Source organism: Sebastes umbrosus, chromosome 10, assembly GCF_015220745.1.
Source record: "Sebastes umbrosus isolate fSebUmb1 chromosome 10, fSebUmb1.pri, whole genome shotgun sequence".
Taxonomy (NCBI): domain Eukaryota; kingdom Metazoa; phylum Chordata; class Actinopteri; order Perciformes; family Sebastidae; genus Sebastes; species Sebastes umbrosus.
The window spans coordinates 32,772,904-32,791,698 of record NC_051278.1 but is presented as its reverse complement, the minus strand read 5'-3'; the positions used below and the strand labels follow the sequence as shown (position 1 = coordinate 32,791,698).

General features: G+C 41.3%; 1 protein-coding gene across 1 annotated transcript in view; it reads left to right on the top strand.

Annotated features, from left to right (window-relative positions):
* Window positions 1-1,010: 1,010 nt before the first annotated feature.
* opn4a (opsin 4a (melanopsin)) overlaps window positions 1,011-18,795 on the top strand; it is a 78,709-nt gene continuing 60,924 nt past the window's right edge. The window contains 1 exon segment of the mRNA XM_037783337.1: window positions 1,011-1,244. Coding sequence (XP_037639265.1) covers window positions 1,047-1,244 — 198 coding nt within the window. The 5' untranslated portion in view covers window positions 1,011-1,046.

Below are 18,795 nucleotides of genomic sequence, written 5' to 3'. Positions count from 1 at the left end.
TCTTCTGGGGAGCGTGTCAGTGGTTCAATGTATCATTACATAGTGCTGTTGTTGTGCATGTGCTTTTGTTTATGTTCGTTTAAGTTACGTTATGTTGTGCTTTGTATTGTGTTACGTGCATTCACACCAAGCGCGAAGCAAATTTTCACCTGTCTTTCCTCCTGACTGTATCTCACAAGCCACACGTCGCTACTGTGGGATGAACCCAAAATAATAATAATAATAATACAATAAACGTTTGTTATTGATGTTAATATAAAGTATGTCATGCTAAAACATTTTCACCTTGTATAAAACTTATAATATACTGACCAGTAAATATTACCATTTACTATTACTGATGTCATTTGCTTCATTACACGTTGTCTTTCAATCAAACATTAAGATATAAGTGGAAAAAAAACTGTTCACAGAACATGATAGACATGACCACTGACTATTTGTGTAACAATTTAGCCACAAATTCACATAATGACCATATACGGTCCAGACATATACTCGGTTTGGACCGAGTCTTGTTTCAGGTTACCTGTTTCATGTACTACTCTCAGGATATAGCGACCGTTTTATAAAAATAACTTTTTTTAATCATATTTGCTCCAATCTCGCCTACATCATCTTTAATGATCTGAATCTGTAAAGTGTTAGATAAATATAGTGCAGTAAAAATATCATTTTTTGTTTCTGAGATGTAGTGTAGTGTAGAAAATTTAAATAGTTGCCTAATAAAACTACAGGTAAGCCTAGTTGTTGGCTACTTAGTTACTTTCCTCAACTGTCATTTTGCAAATATGTCAGGGGTCAGTTTGGCACCTTGAAATGTCAAAAGTCAAATTCTGTTTATTTTGTTTTACGTTGTGTTTTAATGTTGACCTAATGTACCTTTAATTCCACCTGCTGCACACCTGCTGCATTCGGGCAACTGTCAGTCATCTCTCTCTCTCTCTCTCTCTCTCTCTCTCTCTCTCTCTCTCTCTCTCTCTCTCTCTCTGTCCTCCTTCAGACAGAGCGCGTGAGGAGGAGCGAGGGAAAGGAGGCGGAGGACGATGAACGTCGGGAAGAGCGAGCTGCTGCGGTCCGCGCGCCAGGGCATCATCTTGTGCAGCGACCACGAGCCGAACTGCACGGCGCGCACCACGGAGACCCTGGCGCTGACAGCGGCATCCGCGTGGATCGGCAACGGCTCGGCGGTGGATGCGTCCCGGTTCGTGGAGCTCCAGCTTCCCGCCTCGGCCGCCCCAACGGTGAGGAACTTTTCCTGTTTTTATCCTTTGCTGCGTTTGAAAGGTCGGGGAACGGCTCACTTTAGTTGAGAGTTTGTAAACGAACTTCATATAAAATATTGATAATTTAATATTTACACGCTTATTGGCAAAATAATGTCTATGTAGAACGCAATTTACTACTTAAAAGGCACCGAGAGAAGCGTTTATTGCATTTGGCATACACATAATTCATCAAACAGTGAAGAATGTAATGACTGTGTCTCTTTTGAGAGTTGGTATACCCGAATTCTGTCATCCAAACACGCGTTGGATGTGGCAGCGACCGCTGTGAAATAACTCCAGTTATTATTATTATTTTTAAAGAAACGCTTCAGTGGTAATTTAAATAGTGCCGAATTGAGTAATCAGTCATATTGATCGGAAAAATAATCTGATTTAATATTTTATAGAGTACCTACTATTGTCAGTAAGCAAATAAATATTAAATCTACATTTTTCCCACGGAGTTCGGCGCGCCCTCCAACACCTATCGAGGTTATTTTCTCAGATGTTCAAAATGCAGCTTCTTACATTAGAGGACATATATTGTGTCACATATTATTATTGACAATATCATCAGGTCATAGACTACTTATTTATCAGAATGAAACTTGAATGGCCTATTCACTTTGGCAACAGAGGAGAAGAAAAACAGGGGATCACATCACATTGAAAACACTACAAACACATGATAAACAGAGAGTTTACATTTCGGATTGATAGTTTGAAAATAATTGTATGTATATTATTTCAGCCTATGATGATATTTGATTAAAAAGAAAATGTGAATTGTGGTTTTGCTGTGTGTGAGTTTACAACTCTGTTGCTAGTGTGGCAAATACATATTAACAGCACACTACAAGGCTATAATTGGTTAGTGTTATAAATACTGTTCTCAAATCCTCTATTGATTTCTGCAGACCTTACAGATTTCAGTTTATCTGCATTTGCAATTTGGTGTAGTTATCTAACTGAGATACTTTGACAGAGAAAATGTGATATGCTGACTGCACAATGTGTGTCTTAAACGCATCAGCATGAAATGCATGAATGCAACTTTCTTCCTCCTGAGGGCTTCGTTTGCTTCATCAGACAAACTGTGCTGCTGTTTGTGCCGCCTGGGCTTCATGTAAACACTTAACACTCGGCTGCACAAGAAAAAATATGTGAGGTTGTGTCTGAAGCTAGATCAGTCAGAGGCGGCTGCTGCTGCTGTGTGCACACACACATCCACTCACACAGAGATTAAGGGATGCAGTGTAGAAATGTTTCTCCTTCGCTCTGCTTCACCGACACCTCGGAGCTTCACGCACGTCAACGTCACGCATCACAGCTGAAAGGTTGCCTTTATTATCTCCTCCAGCAGTGAGGTTACTGTACACACCTGCAGGATGTGCTGGTGGTGATCAGGTGGAGGATTGATAACACACTTCCTGAGGATCGTGCTGTGTGCCTGTGTATTGATTGTGTATATCCCAGTTGCTGCGTATTGTTTGAACAAACACATATTGACGTCAGAACGTTCATCCATGCGTCTGCAAATGTTGTATTGATTCAACATTGGGGCACGTGTTGTTTTTATAAAGCTGTTCTATGTAGCTTTCAGCTGTGGTTGTCTGCACGCCAACTTTCCACTGACTGTTTGGGACATCCGGGTTCTAAAATGACAGACACAGACACCACCATCAGGCTGATTTTATTCAGCTATTATCAGTCCATGGCATTCCGACACTGAAGGTCTCCCTCACCTGCTCAATAACACTAATAATGAAAACAAATACAGTAAATTATAATACTAAATATTAGGGCTGTCAATCAATTAAAATATTTAATCGCGATTCATCACATGGTTGTCCATAGTTAAACTTAAAGGGAGATTTGTCAAGTATTTAATACTCTTATCAACATGGGAGTGGGCCAATATGCTGCTTTATGCATATGTATGTATATATTTATTATTGTAAATCAATTAACAACACAAAACAATGACAAATATTGTCCAGAATCCCTCACAGGTACTGCATTTAGCATAAAACAATATGTCAAATCATAACATGGTAAACTGCAGCCCAACAGGTTCCAGCAGCGACCAGCCCACCACGGACAACTCTCACAACTCATGCAGTACATTCCTAGTCTCGTTTATCCAGTCGTATGCTCAGTACTTCCAAAACCTGCATTTTCGTCAAAATCTGACTAGCCCGCCGTGACAAACTCGGACCCGGTTTTGCTGCAGCCTTCGACCTGCAGTCTTAGCTCTGGCAGGAGGTGGAGAGCTCCGCGCCTGGCAGCAGCGGTCCCCGCTGGGAGCCATCATCGACACCACGCTGCTGGAGGCCCAGGCCGTATTGCTGGGCCCGCTGGAGGAAAGGGAGGCATGGGAGACCCAGAACCAGGACTGAGCGGGGCAGACTGTCAGACCCTACTGCAGTAAAATGAGAGGTTTTCTAAAAGGGCCTCTGGTGCTCGGAAACACCACCGCTTTTGTCCACAGGGACCTCCAAAATCAACACAAAGTTTGTCGTAGTAGCTTTAATTAAGCTTTTGAATGCAAGACTTTGACTTGTAAACATTGTACAACACTGTGGTATTACCAAAAGTACCACAAGTAAAAGTACTTATCATGCAGAAGGGCCTATTTCAGAACAATATACATATATATCCATCCATCCATTATCTGTAACTGTTTATCCTATTCGGGGTCACGAGGGGAGGCACTGGCGCCTCACTGCTTTGAGGCGGCAGTGCACCACCGTGCAGCTCACTATATATATATATATACAGTACAGTATATATGGATTATAATTATTGGATTATAATAGTTAAATCTACAATAATACATCATCATTTATTAGCTTATTTTTCTATTTATTTATTTTGTATTGATTATCTAAATCTGAAAAATAACTAAAGCTGTAGTTGAGTAAGAAGTACAATCTATCCCTCTAAGACAGGTGTCTTCAACATGTCGCTCACTCGCGACCAGTAGCTTGTGACCAGTAGCTCGCGACCGGTAGCTTGCGACCAGTAGCTCACGACCCGTTTCTGAGTCGCTCGCTAAAGGTTCAAAGAATATATAAACAAATTTGATGGGACAAAGTCACTTAGTAAACCTAAATTTCCATCCAATCCAATTCACAGACATCCCGCCAGCCTTCTGACACAAGGTGATTATTTGCCAATCACCTGTCAATTAAACGAGTTACGCTGCTGCCAAGTTTGGTTACATCAGTGACACTGTAACATTAGGAGATGTTAGCAGGCATCAAGCACACAAGTGTGTGTGTCTCATTGTGAGCGTGTCAGTCAGTAGAAGATGTAACGTCAAGTGCAACTTCACCAAAGTCCACGGCAACTTTTCACGGGACTTTCTGGCTGGTAGCAGTCTACGAACAGAAAAGGTAAAGGAGCTGAAAACAACGCTTAAAAGACGACAGTCTCTGTTTACCGAACTGACGAAGAAGCCCAACGCTGCAACAAAGGCTTCATTTAAAGTGAAGCACATCCTAACGAAGCACAAAAAAACCTTCACCGATGGCGGCATTGTAAAAGAGGCGATGACTGCGGTGGCTGAAATGCTATTCAAGGACCATAAAAGTAAAACACAAATGATGTCTTCTATCAACGATGTACAACTTAGTGCTGATACTGTGGCAAGGAGTGTCTGCGCTGTCTGCGGATGCTGTGGAGCAGCTAGAACGGGACATGGACAGGTGCAGATGGTTTTCCATCCAGTGTGATGAGTCGGTTGACTCCAGCGATACGGCCCAGCTGGCTGTCTTCAATGTCATGAAATCTAAGTTGACAACAAGACTGACAGATGAACATTTAAATGAGTCCATAAGAGTGAACCTATGTGGATCCACTCCAGCATACACCTCTCTTGTTGACTCCATGCAGCGCCAGTCATCTCACTAACTGTTAAAAAGACTGCATATGTAATACATGCATGTGGACTACAGATGATGAAGGGAATGTGAAGGGAAGTGATGTGATAAAGTGATATGTGGAAAGACAGAAAATAAGGACAAGTAAAAAGTAGCAACATTGTTTTCTATGACATTAATCTGATGTGAATTTAAAGGTCTCATATTGTAAAAAGTGAAAATGTCATGTCTTTTATATTATAAAGCAGGTTTAAGTGCTTTATAAATACTGTTAAACCATCAAAACGTTCAATATACGGAGAAACACACACAGCCCGTATTCAGAAATTGTGCGTTTGAAAAAAGCCGTCAGGATTTCTGTCCATTTGTGATGTCACAAATATACAATATATATAGATCATTACACGGTTTTAAACATAAACATTCTAAATGTGTCCCAATCTATTTCCTGTTGCAGTGTATGTAAATAACATCAGCTGACAGGAAGTAAACATGGACCCAAACTGTTGCCTAGCAACGCAGTTCCGTTGCAATTCTGTTGAATTGCACTAAAATGGAGTGTTTCAGACAGAGGGTGAATACAGGTATATTCAGGCAGACAGTATGAGGGAAATAAAGTCGTTGTTTTTTAACATTATAGCATGTTAACATGTTCTCGTAAAAACACAAAATACCAGTATGAACCTGAATATGAGCATGATATGGGACCTTTATTCGTGTGAGCTGACACATTGAAATTGTAAAGAAATGCATACAGAAAAAAAACATGCACATGCTGCTGAATTTAAGATGTTGATGATGACATTTTCTAAATGTTCACACATAAGAAGCTTATTCAGCTGGTTTGGGTGGAGCTGAGCGATGTGAATAAATGTTACTAATAATATAAAATATGAGGAGCTCTCGGCCACTTTAATATAGTCAAAGTAGCCCTCAGAGGAAAAAAGGTTGGAGACCCCTGCTCTAAGATGGAGTGCAGTATACCTCAAAATTGTACATAAGTACAGTAGTAAATGTAAATGTACATAATTGCATTCCACCACTGGATCCTGGCACCTTTACTGTAAGATAAATCTTGATAGATTCAGTTGATGGCTTGCTTTTATTGATTGGTCTATAGCAGCTATCATATGCTATCCAAAGGGACGATTAAAATGTTATTCATGAAAACTCACTTACATTCACAGAAACAAACAATAGAAGAGCAGCTTGTGGTTGGAGGTTGGGGACCTGAATGGTAGCTAGTGTACAGTGCTGCTGTGTTGATATTCAGCTGGCAGGTTGATATTTACTCAGCTGGTTTAGACCTGTTTTCTTTCCCGACAGCGAAGTCACGGCTCGGCTGCCACCATTTGTCTCCGAGATAAGAGCTCAGATCAGAGATGGAGGGAGTCGCTGTCCTCTCCACCACTTTCTCTCCTCCACCTCTCTGTTTCTGTTTCTCAGCTCAGAGTTGAAGGGTCACAGACATATTTTGTCTTTCCCCTCTTATGTAGTCAGGTAGTCTTGGTTTTATTTGTTCAGCTTAAAGCAGCAGTAGGCAGTGTAGGAGCTAAGTCTATTACTTTAGCTACTGAGGTGATTAGCCCTGGACTGACGCGCTTTTCACTGTTGATGTTACCTTTAGCTGCATCTTGTGCTGAACAAAACCGATCCTCCGGTCGCTCATTGGTTTTGGAATAACAGTCCACTTATTCGTGATAGTGCAATAAAGAAGAAAGTCCGGTTTCCATAACAACAAGCCAGAAGAAAGTCCGGTTTCCATAACAACAAGCCAAACAACAACTTGGCGTTCCTTCACCAGTTTTCACAATGGCGGCGGCGTCACAAACTTTCTCATTTTGCAGCTAAACCGTGCACTACAAGATGATTCTGAGAACATCTGAGGAGAGAAATAGGCATTACAGTAACAGAATATTGATTCATATTTGATCAGCGCTGCCTAGTTTGACCGTTTGGTCGGAGTTCAGAGTGATTGACAGCCGGCTCTCATAGACAGCAGTATTACAGCAGACCTCAGATCAGCTCTTACTGCTTGTTTTCCTCCGGTCTGTGAAATCTTGCAGATGCCGTTAGGAGCACCGGAGGACACAGAGGCACATGATGTTTTTCAGGTTACTTGCTTCATGTACAACTGTCACGATATAGTGACCGTTTTATAAAAATAACTTTTTTTTATCATATTTGCTCCAATCTGGCCTACTGATGCTTTAAGCCTGATGAGATATGAGTATGAGGTTTCTGTCACCTTTAGTTACTGTTGCCACGCCTGCTAAGCTTTTGGTTTACTCAAGACACTTTAATGTGATAACGGTGGTAGATTTATCAGTGAAATTATTAGTCATTTTTTAAACAATGTGTCCTTGATTTGAAAAATAAGCAGATTACATTATTAGCTTCTCATTTCCTAATTTTCCCATCTGAAATGGAAATGAATTATTAGCTCCAGATTCTGCCTCTCATAAATTATGTTTGCATTGAATGCAAGTCACAGACTCTGTCATCAGTTTCTCTGAAAGATACATACCCAGCGATGTTTGAAAAACTCCAGAGGGTGGATGTATAAGTTCTGAAGGTATTTATCGTCTGCTGCACGATAAAAAGATTTTAAACACGTTTCCCAAGTTGCGACTGTGTTTCCTGATCGTCGGTGGCTGGGGCTGTCACAATAACTGCAATACTGCAATACCGCGCTATTGACAAGCCAACCGAAGGGGATGGCAAACAAACGCCACAACTGCTATGTTCACGTTGTTTCTTTTTTGAATTCTTTGCAATGGTAGTGCCGTATTTAAACTCTGCTACAAACTGCAGCAGTGTGTCGAGGCGCTGAATGTCGATTCTGCCCTGAGTGCTGCACGTTTGGTGTTTTTCTCACCGAGAATTGAAAAAATTGGGTAAAACGCTGTGCTCGTCACTGTCACTTTTTTACCCAGTCGTGCAATCACAATAGAGAAGGGTAATAGAGCTGAACAACAACAACAATGGAGGAGAAATGAATACACACAGACTGACGGGTCCGTACTCTCTCCCTACGTGCTTCAGGCTGCCCTTCATCCAGAGCGAGTACTCTACTTTGTGCTGACATTTTAACTTATGCGAATATTCCATATCATCAACCAGACACAACCAAAGCATCTCAGCTGAAAAAAAACGCTGCGCCTCACTGTCCTTCTGTGTTGTTCTGCATTTGAAAGGCCCATATCATGCTCATTTTAATGTTCATACTTGTATTTTGTGTTTCTACTAGAACATGTTTACATGCTGTAATGTTAAAAAAAAACTTTTTTTCCCTCATACTGTCTGCCTGAATATACCTGTATTTACCCTCTGTCTGAAACACTCCGTTTTAGTGCATTGCAACGGAATTGCGTTGCTAGGCAACAGTTTGGGTCCATGTGTACTTCCTGTCAGCTGATGTTATTTACATATACTGCAACAGGAAATAAACTGGGACACATTTACAATGTTTACGTTTAAAACCATGAAATGGTCTAAATATCGTATATTTGTGACATCACAAATGGACAGAAATCTTAACGGCTTGTTTCAAATGCACAATTTCTGAATACGAACTGAGTGTATTTCTCCGTATATTGAGCGTTTTGATAGTTTAACAATATTTATAAAGCACTTAAACCTGTTTTATAATATAAAACATGAAAATCTATTTTTTACAATATGGGATCTTTAAAGCCCCCCCTCCAGCTGGTTTTACTGTTTTTTGGTTAACGTTCTATCTCAAACAGAGAATGGGGCTGTGTTTAATAGTCACATGTAATTCATTACCATGGCAACCAGATTGCATCGTTTTTCAACCCATACTTTTCATCAGACCACAAATGAGACAAGAATTATCTCAACACACCGACTCTCTCTCTCTCGCTCTCTTCTTCACCGTCTCCTCCTGGATAGGCGGCCGTCTGGCTGCTGTTGCACCGAGGATGCTGCACCGCTGCACGCCGGCCACAGAGCACCGGAGGACGCGTAGACATCTTACAGAGGTTTGCTGTTTGAAATGCAGTTTCGGGACATTTTGGAGGTGCACTGTCGTCCAGCACCGGCCGCTCTCGCACCGACACCGCAGCGGGCTACACTGTGATTAATTTATTTCTCTAACAGGACTTTTCTCTGGTTTTCTCTTGAGCTGAAAGTTGTGCTCCACGTCATTCAGACCTGATAGAGGCCGGCAAACCTCCGGTATTGGCTGCTCTCTGTTAATTTATCTCCAGGAGGAGGAGACGGTAAAGAAGAGAGCGAGTGAGAGAGACAGTCAGTGTGTTATTTTGTTTAGTCCACTGCATTGATTCACCCGTTCACTGCGCACACAAATGCCATTGTAAAAGTAAACACACTAAGCTAAGGTGGAGGAAACTAAAAATTAAATGAAAACCGTCAGTTAGCTAATGCAACAAGTTGGGCTAGCTAACTACATCTAACTAGCTAACTAACTGCTGCTGCTCAGACATAAACTAGCATGAGTGCACCTGCAGCCTGGAAGATGACCTTTGACCTGCAGCATCTGCTATAGTCATAAGTCATATTCCCATTTCAGCAACTACCTCCTTTTTTCTTTTTTTTTTACTTTGAGCACAAAATTAAGTTATTTGTCAAAAGAATTTGACAGTGTGAAACAGTGTGACTAATCAACTTAGTCAGGAGAGGACTCAAATAAATATGAAATATCATAGAAATGCCAAAATACTGGGAGGATAGGGCTTTAATAATACACAAGTATTTATTGAGTTTTAAATTCCATCATCTTTGTCATTTAAAAACAACAATATACCTAATAATAGCCTAACAATAAAGCTTAATTATAGCACTAAAATCAGGATAAATTAAGTAATTTGCACCAAAAAATATAAATAATACTGCTGGGACAATCATTGTCACCGCAGGGGAAATCCCTTCACCGCGAAAGCCCTTTCTGTGGCTACCTGGACATAAATACCTGAACTATCTGCATGGATAGATACCATGAGAGGGAAGTGTTTTGTTTTATTTTTTTCATTTTGGATGAACTGACCCTTAAAGGGAATGTTTGTAACTTTTTAAGCGTATAAATTTACCGGGTCGGGACACATGCGGCTCGCATATGCGAGTTCGCGTGTGGCCGGAGCCTCTCCTCCTCTGCCTGCTTGTCTTCACTCAGACAGAGCACGCGTTCTCACTCTGCTCGCTCCACCTCTAGACGTGAACGCGCGCTCACTCCACACTGCAGAGGAGTTAGTTTAGCTCTGAGAATATCTAGTGAATGTACAGTGGACGTTTGTGCAGAAATAACTGCTGCAGGTCCTCCAGACCAACAGAGGTTTCCCGTGTCTTGTGAAGTGACGGGGCTCCACAGCGAGTTACGTTATCAGCGGCACCCGGTTGGAGACGGTAACGTTTCTCTCTGCGGAGCCCCGTCACCGACCCGCTTTTCCTGCTCAGCCCTCCGGAGAGGGAGACACCGGAGGCTGAGCAGGAGCCAGCATTGATTCATGGAGAGACCTTCGTCTGGTCAGCTAACATTACTGCCAAGCAGCTGAAATATAGAGTGATATTGTGGTTTTAGCTGACGTGTGTCGCCTCACTGTTTTGAGCGATGCTTGTTCATGTCTATGTAGAGCGAGCACAAGCGCGAGCAACAGGATGCTGACTTTCGTTGACTTAACGGCCACAGGTGTTGCTGTTAACAAGCATTTCTGATTCTTACAAACAGTCCCTTTAAGATTACATTCAGACAATAATAGATGAGATTGACCTGTTCAGTGAAGGAAACAACCTTCTCAGTATCATATAGTTCATAATCTGTTAATTCCAGGTGTGATGGATGGAAAGATTCATATCATCTTAGAAGTTGTTTGATTGGTCATGTGAGGGTTAAAACACTGTGTGGACAGTAAAACATAACATCCAGTGAATTTGTGTTTAATAACCTTGAATGACGGACTTTGGCTGACATGAGGCGTCCATGTTTCTTTGTTTTGAAGCACAGTGTTATTAAGAGCCAAGTCAGACGTGACTACGACTTGGATGTTGACGTGAACGCTGTTTACACGTTGGAAGCTGGTAATTAACTGATAGAACACGAGTGGTGTATTATTTATTTTTCCTGGTCTGGTTTGTATTGGCTGGTGGGTGTGTTGTTCAGGGAAATTCTCTCCTATCACTGTGGGAAATCTCACTTAAGAGACACAGTGAAGTGCAGTGTGTGTGTGTGTGTGTGTGTGTGTGTGTGTGTGGGGCCCATACTCTGGAGGATCTTCAGACTGTCCTTGGTGCGGCGGCGAAGGATGGAGCTGACTGTCAACACCACCAAGACAGAAGTGGGTTGCCAGTAGGGATACTCATTTGGAAAAAGTTTCTTAACTGATAACCGACCCTCGTTAACCGATTATTAACCGTAAACCGACAAGATTTGTGCCTCGCGCTAGCTGTAGTGTGTGAGCACAACAGACAACTGAGACCCCAGTTCACCGTCAGGGAGCGTTAACTTAGCAGCTACGAGGCTGCGTGTAGTGTCGCGGACATGCAGCCACTTTCCCAGTAAAAGTCTCCACCGCACGTTTAGTTTAGTTTAGCAGGTTATCAACTGTGTGTCTGACCGGCGTAACGATACTCTGTTTGTCCGGATTAACGATAGCGATTACTACGTTAGCAGCTCTAGCATTGCCGGAGGCTTCTTGCTCGCTGCTGCCACACATACAGTCTGTCAGCCGTAACTTTAACGAGTGTCCGTGTGTGTGTGTTGGCGGTGAGTGTGAGGTTGTTGGTGGCATTCTAGCTGTGAACGTAGGTGTAGCAGTGTGTGTACAGTTTATTTGTCAACTCCTCCGCTCCGCTCAAGCGAGCCAGAGACCGGAGCCGTCTTCCTGTATCCTGCAACTCCGGCTCCGCTCTTAAGGTGGGCTGTTAAGGTGGACCAGTTTTTCTCCTTAAAGAGACGAGCTGCTCCTCTGAGCCGCTCAGCTTTTGAGTTAATTATTAACATTTCTTTTAACCGATAGCGTTAATCTGTTAAAATGCTTAATGTCGGTTAACGGTTAATTATTAACATCCGTATTTGTCAGTGGAGTACCAGTGTGCCACCCACTTTACCTGCCTTCACTGTTGGTGATGAACAGCTGTCAGTAGAGCAGTCTCTCAAATATCGCGGCAATAGCGGCGGCATTGACAACGACATCCAGAGTCCCATTAAACCGGCATTAGCTGCTCTTGGGAGACTTTGGAAACAACCTTCATCCCTCCACAAAGGTCACCGTATAGCAAGCCGTCTGTGTCACCATCCTCCTCTATCCACCTTACGCTCGGAGGCGTTACTGTGGAAATGATTATGGGTGTAACTTCCGGTGAGGTAGCAGAAGTAGCAGTACACTAGTTAGTCCCATAGGCTAACCATAGTGGCTTACTGCCAGCGGCGCTTCTTTTGAAAAGTAATTTGCATTCAGATCCTGCTTTATTTTTGAACAGATATTTAACTAACGTTAAATTTGCATTTTCTAAAATGTCCTTAGCTCTGGTACTTGTTGCGCTGACGATTTTCTGGACTGGAAAACAAATTCAAAATCCAAGTTCCAACAATATTCTCCCCTGTCATGTAACATTGTGGGGACATCGACTAAATGGAAGTTTGAATCATTTCATTCTTCAAAAACTATTTAAAATGTTAATAATACTTTTGGTGTCTGAATTATACTGTTTAATCCTTATTATAGACGTTATTGAAGGAAAGAACATCAATATAATAGATACAGTCGCAGTTACTCTCCAACTTACAGTCTGACTTGTGTTCAGCTGCTGCCTAAAGGCTGCTGGAGGTCATAAATTGGTTCCAATTCAGAGACATTTGTTGGAGAATCGGTCCAGATAGATAGATAGATAGATAGATAGATAGATAGATAAACAGCTTTATTGATCCCTGTGGAGAAATTCAATTGCCACCAAGTCAAACAACAAAACCACAGTATTTACAATACACCAATAAATAAATAACATCATAAGAAGCCCTTTGAGACATAATCAACAGCTGAGAGGTACCATGGATCTGGACAATATCTAAAAATGTTCATTAAAAAATCTGACTACTACTGGAACAAAAGACCTCCTGAATGGTTCAGTAGAACACTGAGGCATCACTAGTCGCTCACTGAATGAGCTTCTGAGTCCGTTAAAAACACCATATAATGGATGGCCTTCAAAATGCAAAACTGTTTTTAGTTTGCCCCTTGTCCCCTTGTCCATCCCTTTGATAGACACATGACATGTCAACAGACAAACACTGGAGCTGTTTCCTGTCAGATAAATGTAGGTTAATGTGACACATTAATGTCACAGTGTAACTGTGAGGCGATGGCATTTTGATGACATTTCAGCGCCGTCTCTTTACTTCCTCCTGTGAGTCAACATGGGATTTGTTGAAAAAGGATGACCTGAAAATGACATTTGATTGTTCTCATCATCGCGTGATGTAGATTTTAGCTTGATATATCAGAGTCAAGATAGGATTCGTCGTAATATGATTAACCCTCTGAGACCCACCATGGAACCAGTTTTTTTAGGGGGGTCCAGGGGTTCTTTAGGGGGCGATAGCAGGTCAACAGTAGATGTCACATAGAAGTGGTGAACATCATCTGAAAGCTAGAACATGAAGATTAATTTGAGATGCAGCTCAGCACTGAGTGTCATATTGATCTAGTCATAAATCAGAAATAAACATTAATTCATTAATTAATTAATTAATTAATTAAAATTATGAAAAATGTATAAGGGCTTAGAACATTATGATGGAAGTATATGATGGCCATTCCCATGCTCTATTATATCTCAAAAGTTGTTATGCTTTTTATGCAGCAATTTTTGTGTTGATACTATTCGTTACACAGATTTGCTGCTAAATTTAAATGTTTTTAACCCGAGAATTGATAAAAAATTATCAATAATCCCTCCAAAATACCACATTAAGACACCAAGACCTTGAGGAACACCACAGAAAAATCCATGCTGTGATTTGGGATCAAACACTTTTGACATTTGGAGATTTCTGAAAGAATTTTGTTTTTCAGCGATCGGATGGCGAGCGACTTCTGTTCTGAAAAACTGCTCAGAAACCCCCTTATTGTCAATCTAGCTAGGAAAGCCATCCATCCTCTGAATGCTCTAGGTCTCTAGTCTGATACATCCATCCTCTGAATGCTCTCGGTCTCTAGTTTGATCCATCACCCTCTGAATGCTCTAGGTCTCTAGTCTGATCCATCCATCCTCTGAATGCTCTAGGTCTCTACTCTGATCCATCCATCCTCTGAATGCTCTAGGTCTCTAGTCTGATCCATCCATCCTCTGAATGCTCTAGGTCTCTAGTTTGATCCATCTTCCTCTGAATGCTCTAGGTCTCTAGTTTGATCCATCCATCCTCTGAATGCTCTAGGTCTCTAGTTTGTGGCTGTAAAGTTTCATGAGGCTGTGATTATCCTAGAGGTTATCACCACAGGTCATTTTATACAGTGAGGTCAATGAAATGTCTCCTATGGGGACTAACATCATCCCACATGAATACAGTTGGCCTCATTGGATCCACAAGAGTCTCAGCTTTACAGTGATACACAATTTATGTAATTCCAAGACTGTTTAGGGACCCCAATATGCAGAAATATTCAAACACATAATTTTTAGAATAGGCGGAAATTAATATATAATAAAGTATAAAAATAAAATATAATTATAATGTAATAATATACATTTATAATGCATTCAAAAACGGCATGGTTTTTGCCCCAAACTGCATGTGATCATCATAAAGTTGGCATGTTTGTAAAGGGGAGACTCGTGGGTACCCATAGAACCCATTTTAATTCACATGTCTTGAGGTCAGAGGTCAAGGGACCCCTCTGAAAATGGCCATGACAGTTTTTCCTCACCAAAATTTAGCACAAGTTTGGAGCGTTATTTAGCCTCCTTCACTACAAGCTCATGTCACATGGTTGATACCGATGGATTCCTTAGGTTTCTAGTTTAATGCGAGTATGTACACTCTAGCTTTAAAACTGAGCCCTAAAAATCACACGTTGCGTTGACGTGTTCAAGAAATTAGTGGCGTTAAAACGAAGTTGCGTTAATGCGTTATTATCACGTTAACTTTGACAGCTCTAGTAAAAACACATCTTTATTCTGCTGCAGTACAATGGAATACTCTAAAGTAAAGTTCCAGTGAGTGATTTGATGAAGGAGAAGGAATTTGATCCTCCATCAAACCGATCCCAGTCTGAACAGGATGAGGATTATGTTGAACTGAAGCTGAACCTGAACTGTGGACAGATGTTGACAGAGTCGTGGCGGGAACACTAAATAACTTCCTGTTGTCAAAACTGATAACTGAAGACATGATTAAGATGTCAGATGTGGGCGGCTGGTTAGCTCAGTCGGTAGAGCGAGCGCCCATGTATCGCCAAGGCTCTGTCCCTTGCAGCGGTGGACCCGGGTTCGAATCCGGCCTGTGGTCCTTTCCGCATGTCAATTCTCTCTCTCCCCCTATCAATAAAATGCTTAAAAAAATGCCCCCAAAAAAATAACATTTAAAAAAAAAAAAAAAAATATGTCAGGTGTGTGTGTGTGTGCATACTTTGCATACCTGTGTGGAAGCAGTATCCCTGCCTGTGTTTTAGGGTGTGATGCTACAGTCTTTTCACTTTTCAGTCATCCAGAAGGCTGTGATGGTCAAAGTCTCCTGAAACATAATGACCAATCAGTGTCTCGAGGCTCTTGAGCAAGGCACCGAGCTGTAGTGAGTGAGCTGCCGTTCCTCTAACGTCCACCAGATAATTTACCTGCTGATGAGAGTCAGATAAATGTAATGAAGTAAAAAGTACACATTTTTTTTAGATTTAGTGGGGTATGAAATAGCATGACATCCAAACCCTTTGAGTAGAGTACTTGAATAAATGTACTCAGTTACATTCCACCACTGGTCATTTTGGAAAGAAATGACAAAAAAACGTATTTTGTCATTTAGTTGGAGGCTGAAAAAGATAAACGGCGCTCAGGAAGTAGTCTCTGAACAAATAAAATGAAGGCATGAAGGGAATGAAGACAGAAAGCAGGGATCAAAAGATCTATTGATAGCAGGAAATATGTGCAGCTAATATATATCATATCACCCCCCACACACACACACAATCACACACACACTGGAGGGATTTGAGGCCATAATGAGATATATGAAACTCAGTTTCATATATGTGATAGTTAATTCCCTGGAGGTGAAGCTGAGGGCTGGATTTATAGAGTCAGAGGATCTTGTTTAACTCTTTTTGGACCAACACTCTCGATTACTGACTTCTGCAACGCAGGTTTAAAGGACCAAACTTCAACTCCTACAAACTTTATTTATTATTTAAAGGGACTGTTTGTAAGAATCAGAAATTGCTTGTAACAGCGACACCTGTGGCCGTTAAGTCAACGAAAGTCAGCGTTCTGTTGTTCGCGCTCGCCCGTGTGCACGCTCTACCTGAATGTGAACGAGCATCCGTCAACACAGTGAGGAGACACAGGTCGGCTAAAACAACAATATCACTCTATATTTCAGCTGCTTGGCAGTAATGTTAGCTGACAAAAAAAAGAACAGTATAAAATATGTCTCAATTCCCTGATTATCAGCTCTTAATTGAAAGATTAGTTTTTCCACTCAAAAAGTGCAGTATTTGGAGGAATACGGTTGGATTTCTGTACCACTGTGTTATTTAAAAAGAATTAATAAATATAATTAGTTTCAGTTACACTGCGCATGTGTTAAACCCCGTACCTCAAGACCCATGTCCTTCCGTGTCCCAGCCTCCTTCAATAGACCTTGATTTCTACAAAAAGATTCACAATCGGCCTCATAACTTATTTCAAATGAACCGAACAATTCATACACGACCCGAACCGTGACTAGCGAACCGAACGGTTCTGACTTTTTACCTGAATCGTTCCATCCCTAGTGTACATTCTACCAGTTGCAGTTCAAATCCGTTTCCACATACAAGTTAACCAGTAATAGCAAATAACTTCACCTCCCAACATACAACGCGGCGTGACGTACATTTACATTCCATGTTTGGCGACATAGCGGCGTGGCTGAAAGCACGGAGGAGTTTGTCCCTAAAAAGAACTCGAAATCCGTAATACGGAACTGGTTTGGATTTTAAAAAAACGACACGACTGCAAACAACCGTCATTTGCAAAATTTGCAAAGATAACGTTCGTACGTCTGATGGAAACACGACAAACCTTTTTAACCATGAAAAGCCCCCAAAAGAGTACGCCGACAGTGAAACGGTGAAGTCATCCAACGTGCGTGCATCAGCTGCAACCACGTGACCAACACAAACAACTCCAACGAAGGCGTTTGAGAAAGGCACTCCGTATGACAGGACAAGGAAGCGCTGGAAAGAGGTAACTGATGCAGTGACATTTTACCTGGCCAAGGATATGATTCCCATAAAAACTGTGGAATACGAGGATTTCAAGAGAATGCTCAAAACAGTTGATCCGCGGTACGAGACACCCAGCTGCAACTATCTTTCCAACACGGCCATTCCACAGCTGTACTCGAATGACTGAAAACAAAATTCAAAACGTCCAGTTTTTTGCAAACAACAAGTGATTTATGGTCTAGTCGCACTTCAGAACCTTATTTGAGTCTGACCATTGATTTTATTAAAGACTGGAAGCTGTGCAGTGCGTGTCTGCAAACAACATACAGTACTTCCACACACAGGGGAACTCATAGCACAAGGCCTGAAGGGAGCGTTTGTTTGTTGGTGACTGAAAGAGGAGAACATGACCTGCATGACCACAGACAGTGGGGATAACATGGTGAGGACCCTGGAGCTCAACAGTCGGACTCGTCTGCAGGGCTTTGGGCACAGACTTCACTTAGCCGTCGGTGAGTTAAACTTAAATAAAATATTCCTGTTGGCATTCAGATAAGGCATTGTTAATTAGAATAACAAAAGGCTGCAGTAATATGAATAAAATGACTAGAGATTACTGTGGGAACACAGGACAGAGTAAAATGATGAAATTGGTCTTCAATTTAATTTACATTTGATTTAATCATACATATATATACAGCAAGATGGATCCTCTCGAATGGTGGAAAATCCATGAGGGAAACTTTCTGAGGGTGAGCCAACTAGCTAGGAAATACTTGTGCATTCCAGCAACAAGTGCTCCCTTTGAGAGAGTATTCAGTACTGGTGGTAATATTGTAACTTGCCAGAGGGCAACTCTGAAGCCAGATAAAGTTGATAAGCTGGTTTTCCTGGCTACAAATCTGTGACTGTGATCTGTCATAGTTTGTCATCTTTTAGAAGGAGATACAAGTTGTAAGGAGATGTGAAACATGTGTTCTACAGCTGCTGGATTTTCAATAATAAAAAAATAGAGATAGAGAGAGAGACTAAAAGAGTTAGTTTACATTTTACCTTTTGAAGCCAATGCTCATTTGGAAGTTATGAAAAAGTCTCTGATTGTACTTGAAGACTAGACCGTGTTCAAATTCCTGTTGAATGTTCATACTTTGCAGAGTTAAGCACTTGATTAAAATCTGTTTGGCCTTAATGATCTGTTATTCTTTTTCCTTATGTTTTATTAGCTAATAGGGCTGGATTTTTTTAAAT